This window comes from Watersipora subatra, chromosome 10, assembly GCF_963576615.1.
Source record: "Watersipora subatra chromosome 10, tzWatSuba1.1, whole genome shotgun sequence".
In the NCBI taxonomy this organism is placed as follows: domain Eukaryota; kingdom Metazoa; phylum Bryozoa; class Gymnolaemata; order Cheilostomatida; family Watersiporidae; genus Watersipora; species Watersipora subatra.
In genome coordinates this window covers 7,090,054-7,105,944 of record NC_088717.1, presented here as the reverse complement: position 1 = coordinate 7,105,944, position 15,891 = coordinate 7,090,054, and the positions used below count along the sequence as shown (strand labels likewise).

General features: G+C 37.1%; 1 protein-coding gene across 1 annotated transcript; it reads right to left on the bottom strand.

Annotated features, from left to right (window-relative positions):
- Positions 1–1,311: 1,311 nt before the first annotated feature.
- LOC137406711 (protein starmaker-like) lies at positions 1,312–14,150 on the bottom strand. The gene is made up of 9 exons (XM_068093327.1): positions 13,987–14,150; positions 13,018–13,232; positions 11,206–11,645; positions 10,880–11,003; positions 8,080–8,175; positions 3,290–3,486; positions 2,477–2,624; positions 1,756–1,963; positions 1,312–1,447 (listed from the first exon to the last, which is right to left on the bottom strand). Exons 1-9 carry the CDS (start codon positions 14,148–14,150, stop codon positions 1,312–1,314), a joined length of 1,728 nt encoding a protein of 575 aa, XP_067949428.1.
- Between the last annotated feature and the right edge of the window lie 1,741 nt (positions 14,151–15,891).

Here is a 15,891-nt window from a genome sequence, read left to right as displayed (position 1 = left end):
TATGATACATGACTGGAATATGAGACTAAAATATTGAGATAAGTTAATACTAAAAGGAGCGACCTGGAGAGTATAATGTGACTAAAATAATAAAATGAAACTATGTAATAAAGTAAAAGTTCTGCGCTCTACTCCCTATCATCATCATCATCATCTAGATCTGCAATGGCAGCATTGCATGGTTTAAGTTTGTCATAAAAAGTGACTCTCGCATCTAGATGTACGAGGGAGAGAAGCGCCTTCACATCGTTGTATTTAGCCTCTTTGATCGTGAGGAAGTTTCCTGGTGGATAGGCCTGGCAAAGATTGGTAGGGTTGGTGAGATTCACCATCTTCATTCCTCTTTTCAAGATGATAACTGGAGCGGTACAGTCAGCTGTCATGGCAGTTCGGCTTGTCACCGTCTTTTCAAGTTGGAATCAAACCCCCCGAAATGCCGCAATACCATTTACTGCTTTTACAACGGGCTCGTAAGCATCTTTATAGTTCATGACAGTTATAACTGGTGTGTCATCTGGTAGCATATCATCTGTCAACGGGTGTTCAACAAAGGCTATCCGGAATGGTTTCTGTTGGTCTGTCGTCTTTATTAGGTTGACCTACTCCGACGATAAAGTCACACGGTCCTTTTTCTTTCTTCTTTTCTCGATGTGGCCAAAGTCTCTGTATAATAAACACCTCACGTTGGTGAACGTGTAAGATTACAAGATTGCAATATATTTTTTCTCGTAATAACGTGAACTTAGAATCACATAACCAGTAATAACATCTACTCACCGGTCACAAGGCATATGACTATGTCCTGGTAGAGGGTACTTTACTTCGATCTCCTTGAGTGTGCATCCAGCCTTGTTGACTAGGCCACAGAGATAGGCGTAGATGTATCTGAAAAAAATACAACACATGCATAAGCCTATCATTCTCATACTAGAAATATAACAGTACAACGCTTTAAAATGAGATATGTGTAACTAACACTGTCATGACGTATACTAACCTGTTCTTATTTTGCGAGAAGCAGTTATCAGCAAAGATGGTCAGCTTAGTAATATTGTCCGGAAGCTTAGATATGTAATCGTCAAGGATTGAAATTACATCATTAGGGCCCTTCCCAGCATAAAGTTCCGCATATAAGTACATGTAGGGCTGATCGGTAACCATGCTGTGTATACATAGGTTGTGTATCCATAGCTGCCGCTTGTAATATTCTTGGCCAATTCCAGTTAATGGGAGTGGTAAGTCCTTTTCATAGTCCATACATATCACATCTGTATTTCCAGCCAGTTTCGCTGCTTCCGAATCTTCTTTCATTTAGACATTGAAGACGTCTGCCTTTCGAATGTGGAGCTCGTGTTGCGCTGTCAGCTCTCTAGCTTTCCCAGGATCCCCACCCGCCTCGGCAGCTTTAATATTTGCGGTGAACTTTTCACATTTGTCACAAATATCACTGCGGGGATATCCGAATGCTATGTTAAACTCAAAGTTAAATATATCGTGGTACAGCCAGTATTTGACATCGTTACACTCTGGCGTATCTCGTGTAAATAGCTGGTGCATTTCAGCAATGCTGAGTTCGGCATCAAGGTAGCTTTTATTCTCATTTTTGAGCGACTATAATGACTCTCACGTGCTGGAAACTGCCTGATATGAGATCTTATCTTATCTCGAATATCTTCTGCAATCTTTGGATGGTTTCCATGATTGCCACGTCCATCTTTGATGTCTATTGCAAAGTCGAGAACCTTTTTCTTCTACCGTGATTCTTTGATGCCAAGTGTGCCACAAAAAGCTGACTTGTAGACATCTTCTGTACGTGTTGGTAATGTGAAAGAGTATGTGTAACTAGTGCGCTTCTTGGCATCATCTTTGCGTGGTCTTCTTCTAATTTGGGCATCAGGTGTCACTGATATGCAGCCACGTAGATATATATTTTGTCCATTGTGATCTGGTAAAGCATTGAAGTCTTCAAGGATTTTAGACAGTTCAGCTGGCGAAAACTTAGTGTTAAACTTGCAGCGACACTGCACCAGCACCTAGACTCTTTCAGCCACCGCTCTGCCTCCATAAGATACATGCTGCTTCCCTAGAACAGATATAAGAAAATTAATATTAATATAAACAACATGAACTTGACACAAAAATCACAAAGCAGACACTGTACTCCACTAGGTGCACTGACAGTTACAGTGACACATGAAGCTGCAGGATTGATTGGAAAATTTATCCAGAATTATATAATAACATTAGTAGTAAAGGTTTTATTCTAGGGCTCATTATCATAGCCTCCATATATTTCATCCTTCTATTTACTGAGATAAAGCTGTAATGAATGATTGATGAACTAGAGTCAGCTTGTTTGCTTGCCCATGAGTGAATCACACTCACAGTCACATCACACTGACAAGGCAGATTGCTAGTTTAAAAAAGGTTGGTAAAAGCTTTGAAATAGCCATTGGCTGTATTGTTATCAAATTACCTGCAGTCTTGGCTGTTTTTATTTCATATCTCTTCCACTTGCTTGGGGTATATCGTTTCTTTTTAGCTGAATTTGGCTGCTCATTCTCTCTATTCTCATTTATATCAACATTGTCAGCCATTTTGAGAATCAACAATGAGTCACATGACTTCAACAATACACAAGATTGGCCAACTATGGACTTATGAACTTATAGCATACAATCCTTGGACTTAAGTACTTCTAACTAGGAGTGGGATCCGCCCCTCATAATCTCACCGCTTTAAACAGGGACTTAGGCACATTTTTCATACAAAACAAGTGAGGACTATGTTGATTACACCCAGAAAAATTTACAAGAGATGACAACTCAATTTTTTTGAATTTGTGACTTAAGCACTTTTAGCACTAGCCTCTTCAATTGTTACAATCAACAAAAGCAACTAGAAAGCTAGAGCAGTTTTTTGTTATCAGAAATTTCTCTCCATCTTTGTCATTGTTCTACACAAGTAACGTATCGTTTGAATAACATTTCCCATCGTGCTATCTGTAACAGTGTATGACTGGGTAAACCCATGCTCTAGTTATTCAAACTTGAGTCACTACAGCTCATAAGACAGTATTTATCAACTTTCAATTTATCATTCATGTTAACCACAGTTTTACAAAGCTCAACACAGACGATTATTGATCTGACATGTTATGAGTTTCTATTGCTTAAATGTAACAAGCCTGAATATCGCAAAATTGTGAAACAAGCCATTTAAGTAAAAAACTTGTGTATTAGTAACTGCCCGAGATATAGAATGATTGGAGGTAAATTGTCATGTGTACCTTTTGACTGTAAATATTCTTGAGTGGCATCGTCATATAGGGAGTGTCTATCAGGCTGTAGTGAAGTTTCTGTTTGACTTTACTCTTCCTTTCGTCCACTTTGGTAACTTCTTTTGTTTTAATAACAGGAGTTGTATGACCTTCATTTTGGTTCTTACATTCTTGAGTGATTCCTATGCCAGAATCTGACTCCAGTTCTGTAAAGAAATCACATCATAGCTTCGGTAGCAGTTACATAAGAGGATTGAATGTCAAACAACACAGTATTGTAATGGTATGAAAAGTTGGAGTTGCCTACTCCTAAATAAGCTTTTTAGATTTTATACATAATGTATACTCCATGGCGCGTACTCTTTTTTTTGTATATTGAGACTGTTAGAATAAACGAAGAGTGAATGAAATTTAAAAAATTTATATTCAGTTTATCAAGTGTAATGGTAGATGTTATTTCAGTAAATACTAGGGGAAGGCTTTTTTATTGTCTGTTCGTTGCACGGGTAATAAAAAAAGCCTTTGCATAAAAAATTTATTTTTAATCAACATATACAACCATACCTGCCAACTTTCACGCATTGGGCGTGAGACTCACGCAATCACCCCAAAGAAAAAATGAAAATGCGTGAGATTTTTGCCCCAATTTCCACAATTGTATATATACTATCATTGATACATCAATTGCCCCAAAACCAAATCTCACGCATTGCCCCACTCTTGGGTTGGCAGGTCTGTATACAACATTTGCCATGATTTCAAACAGTTTATAAACAGTGGCAGGTAATGTAGTTACGGTGGGCTAAGTTTCTTTACTTAATGAATGTAGTAAAATTAGATAGCACTCATCACATTTGCTGCAATTACTCATTCACATACAATTACTAGAACACATCTTGTTTATTTTAAATATTTTAATAAATCTTTTATTAATGGAGTTGTCCTCAGCGGCTGCACCAGAAACCTGATGTCACCTCTGTGATGTTACCGGATGGGTAGGATTAACCATGCTGTCTTTAGGAAGTGGATGGCCAGTGTTTTTTTGCACTAACTACCCCAGTGTCCTTAGCTGACCACTAATATATATATATATATATATATATATATATATATATATATATATATATATATATATAGAGGTCAACTAAGGACACTGGGGTAGTTAGTGCAAAAAAACACTGGCCATCCACTTCCTAAAGACAGCATGATAGCATGATTAATCCTACCCATCCGGTAACATCACAGAGGTGACATCAGGTTTCTGGTGCAGCCGCTGAGGACAACTCCATTAATAAAAACCTCATATATATATATATATAGTTTATCTTTAAGTCAGGCTAGTTGGAATTGTAGTAGAAAGAGAAACAGGTTAGTGAGTTACATCATATGTTTCTGTCAAATTTGAAAAATGAACTATTTGTTTTATTACTGCTTTGTTTTTGCTTGTTATATAACTATTCAAATATGGATTTTGTCTAATTAGTACTATGTAATTGCAGGTTTCACGGTACTGGATAATGCCTTACTTATTGCTAATAAATCAGTTATGAGGCAAACTTCCAGATCAGTAAAGTCTCCTTAACCACGCAATTCCAAATAACAATCCGAGTTTCGGGATTTTTACAAAACCCTACAATGAATTTGGGTAATTTGAGCTACACTAAATTTTTACTATAGTAAGAGTTGTGTTCTCACTGTAATTTTCTTTATTCCAGTACTGAGTTCACAACGAATTGGTAAGAGACATCCCAAGTATATATATATATATATGTATAGAGAGCTGTTATAGCAAAAGTATTATCCTTGAATTATACATTAAGCAAGTAAATTTAATATGTAATTATTCCATAAATAACCAGCTATGTATAATACTGTAATGACATAGTCAATTCTATTCACCATGTAATGCATTGATTGTCCATTGTAGTGTCTTAACAAAAAGCCATGTCGGTCTGTCTGAAGCCAGCTTGTGCTTATAATCGTTGTGTTACGCGTCATGATCTCTCGCGCAATCATGATCTTTAAGCGTACTAGTAGTAACCAAAGTATTTTCTGCAAGTGTGCGAGTCTTAATTGGTGCAATAAGTATGTGCACAATTATTCCATAATATGGAAGGACAGTGTTGAGTAGTAGAAAGCACACCTGTCTACAGAATGGGTGTTTCAGAGTTAAATTCTAGTGCGAAGCAAGTTTTTTGTTTATAAATTTTAATCGCTATAACTGGACACTTGAACGACAGAAAACAGACAATCAATCACATTTGTATCTATACTAGTCGGATGCCTAGCGTTGCACGGGTAATAATTTCTCTGGTAATTATAGAAGTAGTGTATGCCCGGGCATCATCATTCGCTCTATGTTTTTACTTTATGAATATACTAGCTGAATGCCAGGCGTTGCATTTGTAATAAAACAGTTACCCAATGAATTTGAGTAACTTATCTGATAAGCCAGCAAAGGTAAGCGCACCCTTCCTAAAAACGATTGCCTTGTTTGCTTAATAATCATTACGGGCGTAACTGCCAACGTTCTAGCTAATGACCCCAAGAGCTTCAAGCGTGATCATTTTAACCAATGAAATGAATGTGCTAACAAGCATTAAAAGCTTGGTGATCATAGTGTAGTTGATTATCTCTAGTCGAGATAGTGTAGACTAGCGATCTACACTATCTCTAGTGTAGATCGCTAGTCTTCAACCGACCCGGAGGTTCCGAGATCAAATCATTTGTGATGTAGAATTTTTATTTCTATATTTTAATCGCCATAACTAGACAGGCGACAAACTTTCAGATTTGTATATATAGATAGAAGATACATAGAAGAAATATTAAGATTATAAAATGTCGTTAATATTCTTAAATGCTTCGATAGTTCTCAAAGTTTTACCGTGGACTCCTAAAAGTGCATATATATATTTTACTATATAAGTAATATCGGAGATAATTTGTATCTTGCAAAAAACAGTAAATTAACCCATTGTTCCTTTTATTCTAGCCAGTGGTCCAAAAATCTAGCACAGAAATGTTTGGTTCTCAAATTGACTCCTTATTTAACTTGTATCGTTGCAATTGTCAAAAGGTTTATTCATTTCAACACCGTGTATGTTATTGGAGCAAAGTTGACCAATAAGGTTTTTTAATGAATGACCAATAAGGTTTTTTAATGGTTAGTCTCAGTCAAAATAGTGGTTTTGATTGAGAGATTAGGTGACTGAGATTTCTTAGTCTCTCATTCATCTGTTTGTTTTCATGAAGTTGCCACTTCTGTCTCTTCCATAATAACTGGCTCAGAGTCTAGAGTCAGTTTTGTAGTTGTTTGATGTATTTGGTGCCGGTACATTTCGGCATCTCCAATGAATTATGGGTACTTGAAAGAATTCGAGCCTTGCATCTCATCTTCATAAAGTTTGCCAATTCTCCAGCTCCTCGACGAGCATTGCCCAAATTATTTTCTTCACTTTCTGGTGTAGCTGGTTTTAGACTCTATTTGGCTGGTTTATCAATAGCCAATCAGCTTGTCAGTTCAGTAGCACTACCAGTCAGTTTTTTACAGTGCAATGGATTTTCTTGACTATGGAATTTGTCAAGGGTCGGTAGGGGAGTATTGTTTTATTGCACCTTCAGAGGTCACAGCAAGCTTGAAAATACGCTAATTAAAATAGAGCTTTTTGGTCAGAATATATTACCCATGGGAGGCCAAACCATTCAAACACTCGCACACCTAGTACACTAACTGAAGTGGTCTTCTTGTTGTCAGGGATAGGTGCCGGTATCACTCCATTTTGTGAAGTGAAAAGTGAGTGCCGAGATTAGGGTATTGCAGTCTTCAGTGGTGTGAAGGGGCTGCACACATCTGCCAAGGCTGCTCTGCATGTGAGTGCTTGTCAGCCTAATTTTTGGTCGAGCATACCGTTTTTGCTTGATGGCAGGTGGTGCAGGTAGGAAAGATATATCTATATATATAGTGTGTCTATATAGAGCCACTTACTATATCATTTTCCTTGTGTAAGAATAATGTCTTACCACAACTTTGCTATTACGAGTTTTACCACGCTATCTATGTAATACTTGTTGTTGTCATAGGCCAACCATATAAAAGACTGGCACTTTTTTCTGAAATGGCAGAGTAGTCTTTGGCTGCAACTGTGCCAGTTATATGCAACTATACACTAAAGCACTCTACTCTCATGTGTTATTATTTTTGAAAAAGGGGAGCTAGCTAGTGTGTCGTGAAAGACCAAGCAGCGTCTTTTACACATAGAAGGCAAAATTAAAACCTTCCATAATTATTTCAAATGAAGATCAGAAGCTTGTCTGTCACGACCAGTAGATTAGTTTGCTCGTCAAAGTTTCAGCCAATCTAAACCATGACTTTAATATTCTGGTAGAAGCAGTTTCTCTTTTTAAATACAGAAAACTGACATTAAATTATGTTTCAGAAAATAAATCTTGAAATACTTAGGGGTTTGAAACCTACTCATGCAGCGTGAATGAAGAGTATTGTGACATTGTGCGTGGGGAGATAAATCTTAAATTTGTTGAGTAAGAAAGGCAGTACAAGCTCCTTTTGCAGCGTGAAGGAAAATGAATGTGAAATTATGCATGGGAAGATAAATCCTAAATATTTTGGGTAATGAAAGCTGTACCTCCTCCTCATGCAATATGAAGGAAGATTGTTGTAATATTGCATCTGAGGAAATAAATCTTAATTTATATGGGTGATAAAAGCTGCACCTCCTCATGCAACATGAAGGAAAACGGATGTGACATTGTACCTGAGAAGATAAATCTTAAGTTACCTGAGTCACACTCTTCATCTTCATCCAGACTTTTAAGAACTCCATTGTGGACATTTTTGGTATCCTTGTGATCATCTTTGGTGCGGTCTGATGCATCTTGAAAACAGCATAGTAATAGGACAGCTATTGGCTGTGTAACCACTACAGTTACAGTTGTTAAGAGGATTTTTTAAAGGAGTTATCTTTTCATGACACTGAACTTTGTGACCCTTCTTGTAAAGTGTTTGATTACCTGTTTCAAAGCACTTTACACTTGTGAGAGCATTTTAATAACCCTCAACAGTGCATAATTGAGAAAATCACACAACAACAATTTCTCAGTTATGCCCTGTTGTTGTAGGCCTGGCAAAGTTGAAACTCTATGGAATAATTATCTTGTAAAGTTTTCAATTAGCAAATGGAGTACTCAACCTGCTCAAAATATAATAATCTTAAAACTTCTAAATACATAAAATTCGTCACCAAGTGAACAGCAGTGTCACTTTTTTAACTGGCGATTGACTTTAATATGATCTCTTACAGTCAGAATGAACTGACAACATAAAACTACTGCCAGCAGTTTTTCGAAGGGCTAACAAGTTCAATTGCCATATGATGTTATTCTAGCAAATCAGATTTTTTTTGTATCTGGCTGACTTCCAAGATGGGAAATTTCAAACACTCTAGAACTGGAAGCAATTATGCATGGGCATATTTTGACATACAACCAGACTGCAAGCTAATCATAGGCCTCAAGACAACATCTCACGGTCTCAACTTGCACTTTAACTAGTCTGCTACTATAAGTGAAAGTAACTCATTCAGTTGAAGGATAATACCTGAATTCATTTAAAAATCGATTGCAGAAATTAAATGTTGAATTATTAAAAGGTTAAATCAATGTTTTAAAAGAAATCGATATTGTATCCTTCTTTTATTTCATATTTAGTTAAAGCTGTTAAATTTCAAATCTTCAAGTAATTGATTAAACGTTTTCAGCTCAAAACAGCTGACAAAACAAAGAGAATAGCTAAAAGAAATGGTATATAGTAACACTGTGTATTATATTTTATACCAGTTTTTATATGGTGTTTTATATGATATTAGCTCATCAAATGCATTCTATCAACTATGCCGACCCTTTCAATGGCTTCACCTTAACTACTATTGGATTTTATGAAAAAAAAATTTTTTTGGTAAATGGCTAATTTTAAAATCCGCAATAAGTTCATTGTAGTTGCCTAGTTAAATACAATTTAATAAGTTAGCTGTAAATCATTCCATCAACATGTTTAATATTTATAGCAAAAGTTAGTTAATGATAACAAGTCTGACAATATGTGTAGAATACATGTATTTGCAGTTTTACAGGCGCCTCTCTGGTTTTCTAATAAGCTGGTGATAGATAATCAATAAAACTATTCCCGTGTGGCCTCACGACCACACAGGAAACCTTTTTACTATTAAATATTCATAAGTTCAAGAGTAACTACACAGGCTAGCACCTCTATATCATGCATTTTATACATGAATTATGTAGAAAAGGGTGTTTGCAGTTTCATAGGTCTAAAAAATAGTATATTGATTATAAATCTCCCACAATTCCATTATTAACAGTTATTGAATGTGGGAGTCTCAAAGTATAGCTGATACCAGCGTACAACATAATTGACTTTCGCCGGTGACGGATAACTCCTTAACCAAAACTGAGAATTATTTAACTTAAACGATAACTTATTTTGTTATGCACAAATAGTGTTGCGTGAGTAATATTTTTAAACTTGGTTATTTATTCAGTGTTTACAGTTATTTGATATTTTTATATAACTGATTTTTAGGCCCGTTTTTCGCTTTTGAAAAGGCTGATGTGTAAATACTAGAAAGAGGAACTCTATGAACCTAGTGTCACAGCTAGTCGAGTCATCAGATCTTACAAGAGATCAACCAGTAATAGCTATACCGCGATTGACAACAGATGCCATTTCAGGTCTGAGACAGTCTTCTTTTAAGCTGAAAGTGCGAAACAGATTCGTCAAGCCATTTGATAAAGAAGTGCTCTGTCTGTTTAATCAACACCTGACTGACCAGGTCAAGATGTTTAAGCCAAACAATCAACGTGAGTAAGCAACATGGTGGCTGAAGTCCAGAGTTGGATGAGTTCTAGTAGTACGCTAATTATGCTCTGGCCTAAAACTTTAGAATACCTGACTTGAAAACAACACGTTGTGGTTCAATTCCCAAAAAGACACCGACATGAATAGAATAACATCTAACTTTAAGTTGCTTTTGCAACTGGGTGCGTCTCCAGTCATTGAGGTTCCCTTGCCACTGGACTCAGACGTGTCTAGCCAAGATCACAGAGTTATTGTTTGTACAACAATGTTCACAAGCAATAAAACACCCCCCCCCCCCCCCCCAGCATCTGCTTGCATTAAGCTAACCAGACAAAATTCTCGATTTTCGAGGCATTGTTCAAACAAAGCAGACTTGTCAAGCCATTCGATAAAGAAGTGCATTGCCAGCTCAATTGATGTCTGACAGACCAGGTCAGGAAGTTGGAGCCAGGCAATCAAAAGAGGTGAGCAAAAATGGTGGCTGAAGTCAAAGATTTTGTGAGTTTTTGTAGTTCAGCAGTTATGCCGGTACTCCTTTGGCAGATATGACACTGCCAACAAGATCTATGTGTTTACAAATCATGCATGTCAATGAGTAAAACTTCTTCATTCATTGTAGCTGGCATATTGAATTAACATCCTTTCACTTTACAAGAATGACTGGTCAATTCAGTTTGGTATGTTTATTTGATAGTCTTGATGATTACCTGCTTCCAGTATTTCATCTGTCAAAGATTTGGACTTTTTCACCTCACATACAACTGCACCATCTTGCACTTCTTTGCCGCCATCTTTCTCAATGATTCCCGTATTCTCAGAAGTTGCTTCCACCTTCCAACAAGAACCGGCAATTACTTTGTGATAGGGAATATTCACAGCAGTGACATGCTGCTACCTCAATCAAGGCAGTTACCGTATTTATTTTCCCAAGCCAAAGGAACCATATTTAAAATCATAGTCGTTCATGTGTAACTATGCTTTGCCTACCATAAGCTCGCCGCGCTTGTGGCAAATTAATCATAAACCATCCTACCTGTGCTGAACGCTTCGGATCTTCGTCCTTTTCACCATCCTGATCGATATCGGAGTTATCTGTTTCTTCATCCTGATATCTAGGAAACAAGTGAATTGATGACTTTCTGTTATTTGATGATCTCATTTCAACATCTAATTCCTCATTTTGCTTTGCGTTTCCAGAAGCTTCTGAAGAAGTCTCTTCTTCTTCAGCTTCCAATCTCTGATTTTCATTTTCTCTTTCTTCCTCTTTTTTGTTGTCAGATATTTTTGAACTCACTTCCAAGAGCTCCTGCTCGGATGGGGCTGCTTGCTTTGCTTCAGTAACCAAGTTTTCCGTCTGCTCACTAGTGTTTGCTGTTGATGAGTCATTCTCTTTTGACTGAGCCGTCTCCTCTTTGTCACTCTCTGGTTGGGGTTGCTTTAGATAGTGAAGAAAATCTTGAAATAGCTCATATTCTACAAAATGTATTTTTAACAGCCTTCTAGGTAAACTCAGATAATTAAGTTATACATATGCTAAAGTTAGAACACAGGCTATCGGGAGTTCTTTTGATTACCTGAAAGTTAATCTGCTGGCTAGCGAGTAGGCTAGTTTGCCAGTCTGACAGCTTCAGCTTGTTCATTAATTTGTCAATCTGTTGGTCTGTCAACCTGTCAGTCTGTCAACCTGTCAGTCTGTCAATCTGTCAGTCTGTCAACCTGTTGGTCTGTCAATCTGTTGGTCTGTCAATCTGTTGGTCAATCAGTCTGTCTGTCTGGTGGCCTGTCAATCCGTTGGTCAATCAGTCTGTCTGTCTGTCAGTCTGTTGGTCTGTCAATCTGTTGGTCTGTTAATCTGTTGGTCAATCAGTCTGTCTGTCTGTTGGTCTGTCTGTCTGTTGGTCAGTCAATCTGTTGGTCTGTCAATCTGTTGGTCTGTCAATCTGTTGGTCTGTCAATCTGTTGGTCTGTCAATCTGTTGGTCAATCAGTCTGTCTGTCTGTTGGTCTGTCTGTCTGTTGGTCAGTCAATCTGTTGGTCTGTCAATCTGTTGGTCAATCAGTCTGTCTGTCTGTTGGTCTGTCTGTCTGTTGGTCAGTCAATCTGTTGGTCTGTCAATCTGTTGGTCTGTCAATCTGTTGGTCTGTCAATCTGTTGGTCTGTCAATCTGTTGGTCAATCAGTCTGTCTGTCTGTTGGCCTGTCAATCTGTTGGTCAATCAGTCTGTCTGTCTGTTGGTCTGTCAATCTGTTGGTCTGTTAATCTGTTAGTCAATCAGTCTGTCTGTATGTTGGTCTGTCTGTTGGTCTGTCAATCTGTTGGTCAATCAGTCTGTTGGTCTGTCAATCTGTTGGTCTGTCAATCTGTTGGTCTGTTAATCTGTTGGTCAATCAGTCTGTCTGTCTGTTGGTCCGTCTGTCTGTTGGTCAGTCAATCTGTTGGTCTGTCAATCTGTTGGTCTGTCAATCTGTTGGTCTGTCAATCTGTTGGTCTGTCAATCTGTTGGTCAATCAGTCTGTCAATCTGTTGGTCTGTCAATCTGTTGGTCTGTCAACTAAGTCAGTCAACCAATCACCTATCAGGCAGCCATTGAGTAAGTCAGTCAACAATACATTAACTGACGGATACAGGTAGTAATTGTCTACTGATTACGCCACATCAAAGAAGTTCAGTCCACGTAGCTGATTAATCAGTCAGTCACTCCTTTCGTTGACTCTCACTAATTTTTGCTATATGATAATATGTTTTTTATAAAATTGTTATATTGATTCTTCGCTAGTTAGTCAATACAAGGCTAAGAATAGCTAGTTTCCTGGACAATAAGGTATACTTGACAAGCGGTGCACACCTATTGTTTCTTGCAGGCTTACGGAAGGAGGGTCAAGTAGTGATTTTGATTTCATCAATATGTACCCGGGCTCTCTCGGTCTTCGAGAGCTTCGCTTTAAAACGTGGACAGGAATTCTAGCTGTATTAGGCTTTTCATTCGCAGTGAAATTGTCACCTCTCTTTAATTCTGCGCTTCTTTGAGAGCTTTGGGAGTCATTTTCTGATGCCTGGCTGCTACAATAATTACAATGGTGTGCCGAAATTTGCACGGAATTTGGGAATTCTCTAACCAAAACCTTGTAATTTTGCAAACGCTGTATTTTCAATTTAAGTTTCTTCTGTTGTTTGAAGTTATCAATTTGAAAAAGTTTTTTAGGGTACATGATCAGTATGTAATGTATATTTTGCTGTTCAGCAAAACATCTTATAGTATAATTGCAATAACTCTACTTAAAAGAACTTGAATGCTATGGAATGAGTAAAATGTTTTTATTCAGTATAGAGTGTGTAAAAGCAATGAGCGTCTAATGAAAAGTTATCCCCATTTGCTTCGCACCTGAAAGCTGTTTCTAAACTTTAAACTTATTTGGCTATTTTTAAATTTTAGTGTCAAAATTGAACAATATTTTTTAACGCAACCTTTAATTGAATCACGACAGTACTGCCCTAAAGTAGCCTAATGCTGTCTTTTCATAAATCAACGAGTGAGCACTTGACGTTTGAACTTTTTTTATTTGATTTAGGTTCAAGCAAATTCAGATCTCTTTATTATCTAGTGCGTGCTGAATCAGTGCTTCAACACACAAAAATAAACAAACACCTTTATTTAAAGTTAGAATGGTAAATGTGGTATACATTGATTAAAAATAGATTTTCTGTGCAAAAACTTTATTTATCACCCGTACAATGCCGGGCATTCATTTAGTACGTACATAAAAGTATTTGACATGTCAAAAGATCAGAGAGTCAGCATCAGCTCAATTCTTACTTATGATTCCTGAGTCTTCTTGTTTGCGGACTTTCATATGGAGGGTCATCGATTGTTAGCTGCTTTGTCTTTTGTGCTGATGATCTACTTTTTAAAGAGACTGAACTCTGACCTCTATTTTCCTTAACAAATGTAGCCAAATCAGATTTGCTGCTCTGCGACATGCTAGAAAATGAACAGTAGCCTCAATTATCATTGGTTGTTTGTCTGTCACCGCTTGGTTATGTCTGGCAAAAAGATTACCTAGATACAGTAAAATAATTCATTTAACACAACAAAGTTGTTGTTTAGCTCATACAAGGCTGTTAATAACCTTATTCAAGAGATAATTAAAATGATGATAATAGCACAGAGATAGTAACTCCACCTTCTAACCAGCAATACTAAAAAAAAAAAATAATTTGGCTGACAAAAAATTATTAAAAATCCATTTTCATTTTATTAAAATAATGATTATATATGATGATTATATTCTCTGACCTGACCAATATCTGCTGCTTCCGAGTTGTCCGCTGTAGCAATCAGTGTTGTGTAGCTGTGTAGTTGTGTAGCTCAGTGTTGCAGTCTTTGTCTACTACCAACACTGCACTGCCTGATGGACCCAGCCAATGGATATTTATTATTAACAGGCCTTCCTTAGTAACCAGACACCGTATATGAACAGCCACCTTTGTCCATTACCAACTAATATTTTCTTTGGACGAGTTCATCTCCTGAATAAACAAAAAAGTTATTTGACGTGATTGGTTTATTATGGTTCTTTCATGGCATTGATTTTTAGTTAAATTTCAAACAAACTCATTTGGGTCAGGCAAAAGTTATCTGCTAGCTATATTGTTTGTTTGCGTTCCAATGATTAATTGCAGATTTATATTAGTCGGAGAACTCGGTGTATCACTGTGATTTTGTGAGCTGTCTTTGCATGTCATCTATTGTATTTATTCATATTTTAAATAATGCTATTCTAACTTTGTTTTTTATGTTTATTCGAGTCCATGTAATAGTGTTCTTTCTCCTGTTAGCCTTTAACAGATGGTAATAGTGTTGGTAGTGCAACTCCTCGTCTCAGACTCCTTTCTCAATCTCAAGTTTTTCTGACATCAAAGCAGAAGCTTAAAGTTTATTTAATAAGTAATTAATATTTAAAGCTCGTCGCCTTTTGTATTAAGCTGACTTAAGAAATGAGAAAGCAGCATAATTAGTTTTAAGCCGGTTTAAAAATCGATCCTCAGTACAACTGTCAATATTCAGAAGCTGAACAATTTTACTTGAACATATTTAGTAGCAGCAAGGTACTAGAGAAAGCTATCCACTCACATGCTGATAACATATTTAGTAGCAGCAAGGTACTAGAGAAAGCTATCCACCCGCATGCTGATAACATATTTAGTAGCAACAAGGTACTAAAGAAAGCTATCCACTCACATGCTGATAACATATTTAGTAGCAGCAAGGTACTAGAGAAAGCTATCCACCCGCATGCTGATAACATATTTAGTAGCAGCAAGGTACTAAAGAAAGCTATCCATCCACATGCTGATAACATATTTAGTAGCAGCAAGGTACTAGAGAAAGCTATCCGCTCGCATGCTGATAGCATATTTAGTAGCAGCAAGGTACTAGAGAAAGCTATCCATCCACATGCTGATAACATATTTAGTAGCAGCAAGGTACTAGAGGAAGCTATCCACTCCCATGCTGATAACATATTTAGTAGCAGCAAGGTAGTAGAGAAAGCTATCCACCCACATGCTGATAGCATATTTAGTAGCAGCAAGGTACTAGAGAAAGCTATCCACCCGCATGCTGATAACATATTTAGTAGCAGCAAAGTACTAGAGAAAGCTATCCACTCCCATGCTGATAACATATTTAGTAGCAGCAAGGTACTAGAGAAAGCTATCC

Excerpts from the sequence above, each read along its gene's own strand:
- LOC137406711 (XM_068093327.1), bottom strand. The coding sequence starts at position 14,150 with ATGTCGCAGAGCAGCAAATCTGATTTGGCTACATTTGTTAAGGAAAAT. Across the intron at positions 2,625-3,289 it reads AGAATATTTACAGTCAAAAG|TCATGTGACTCATTGTTGAT; the intron begins GTACACATGACA and ends GTATTGTTGAAG. Across the intron at positions 1,448-1,755 it reads CTTGGCATCAAAGAATCACG|TGATATTTGTGACAAATGTG; the intron begins GTAGAAGAAAAA and ends ATATCCCCGCAG.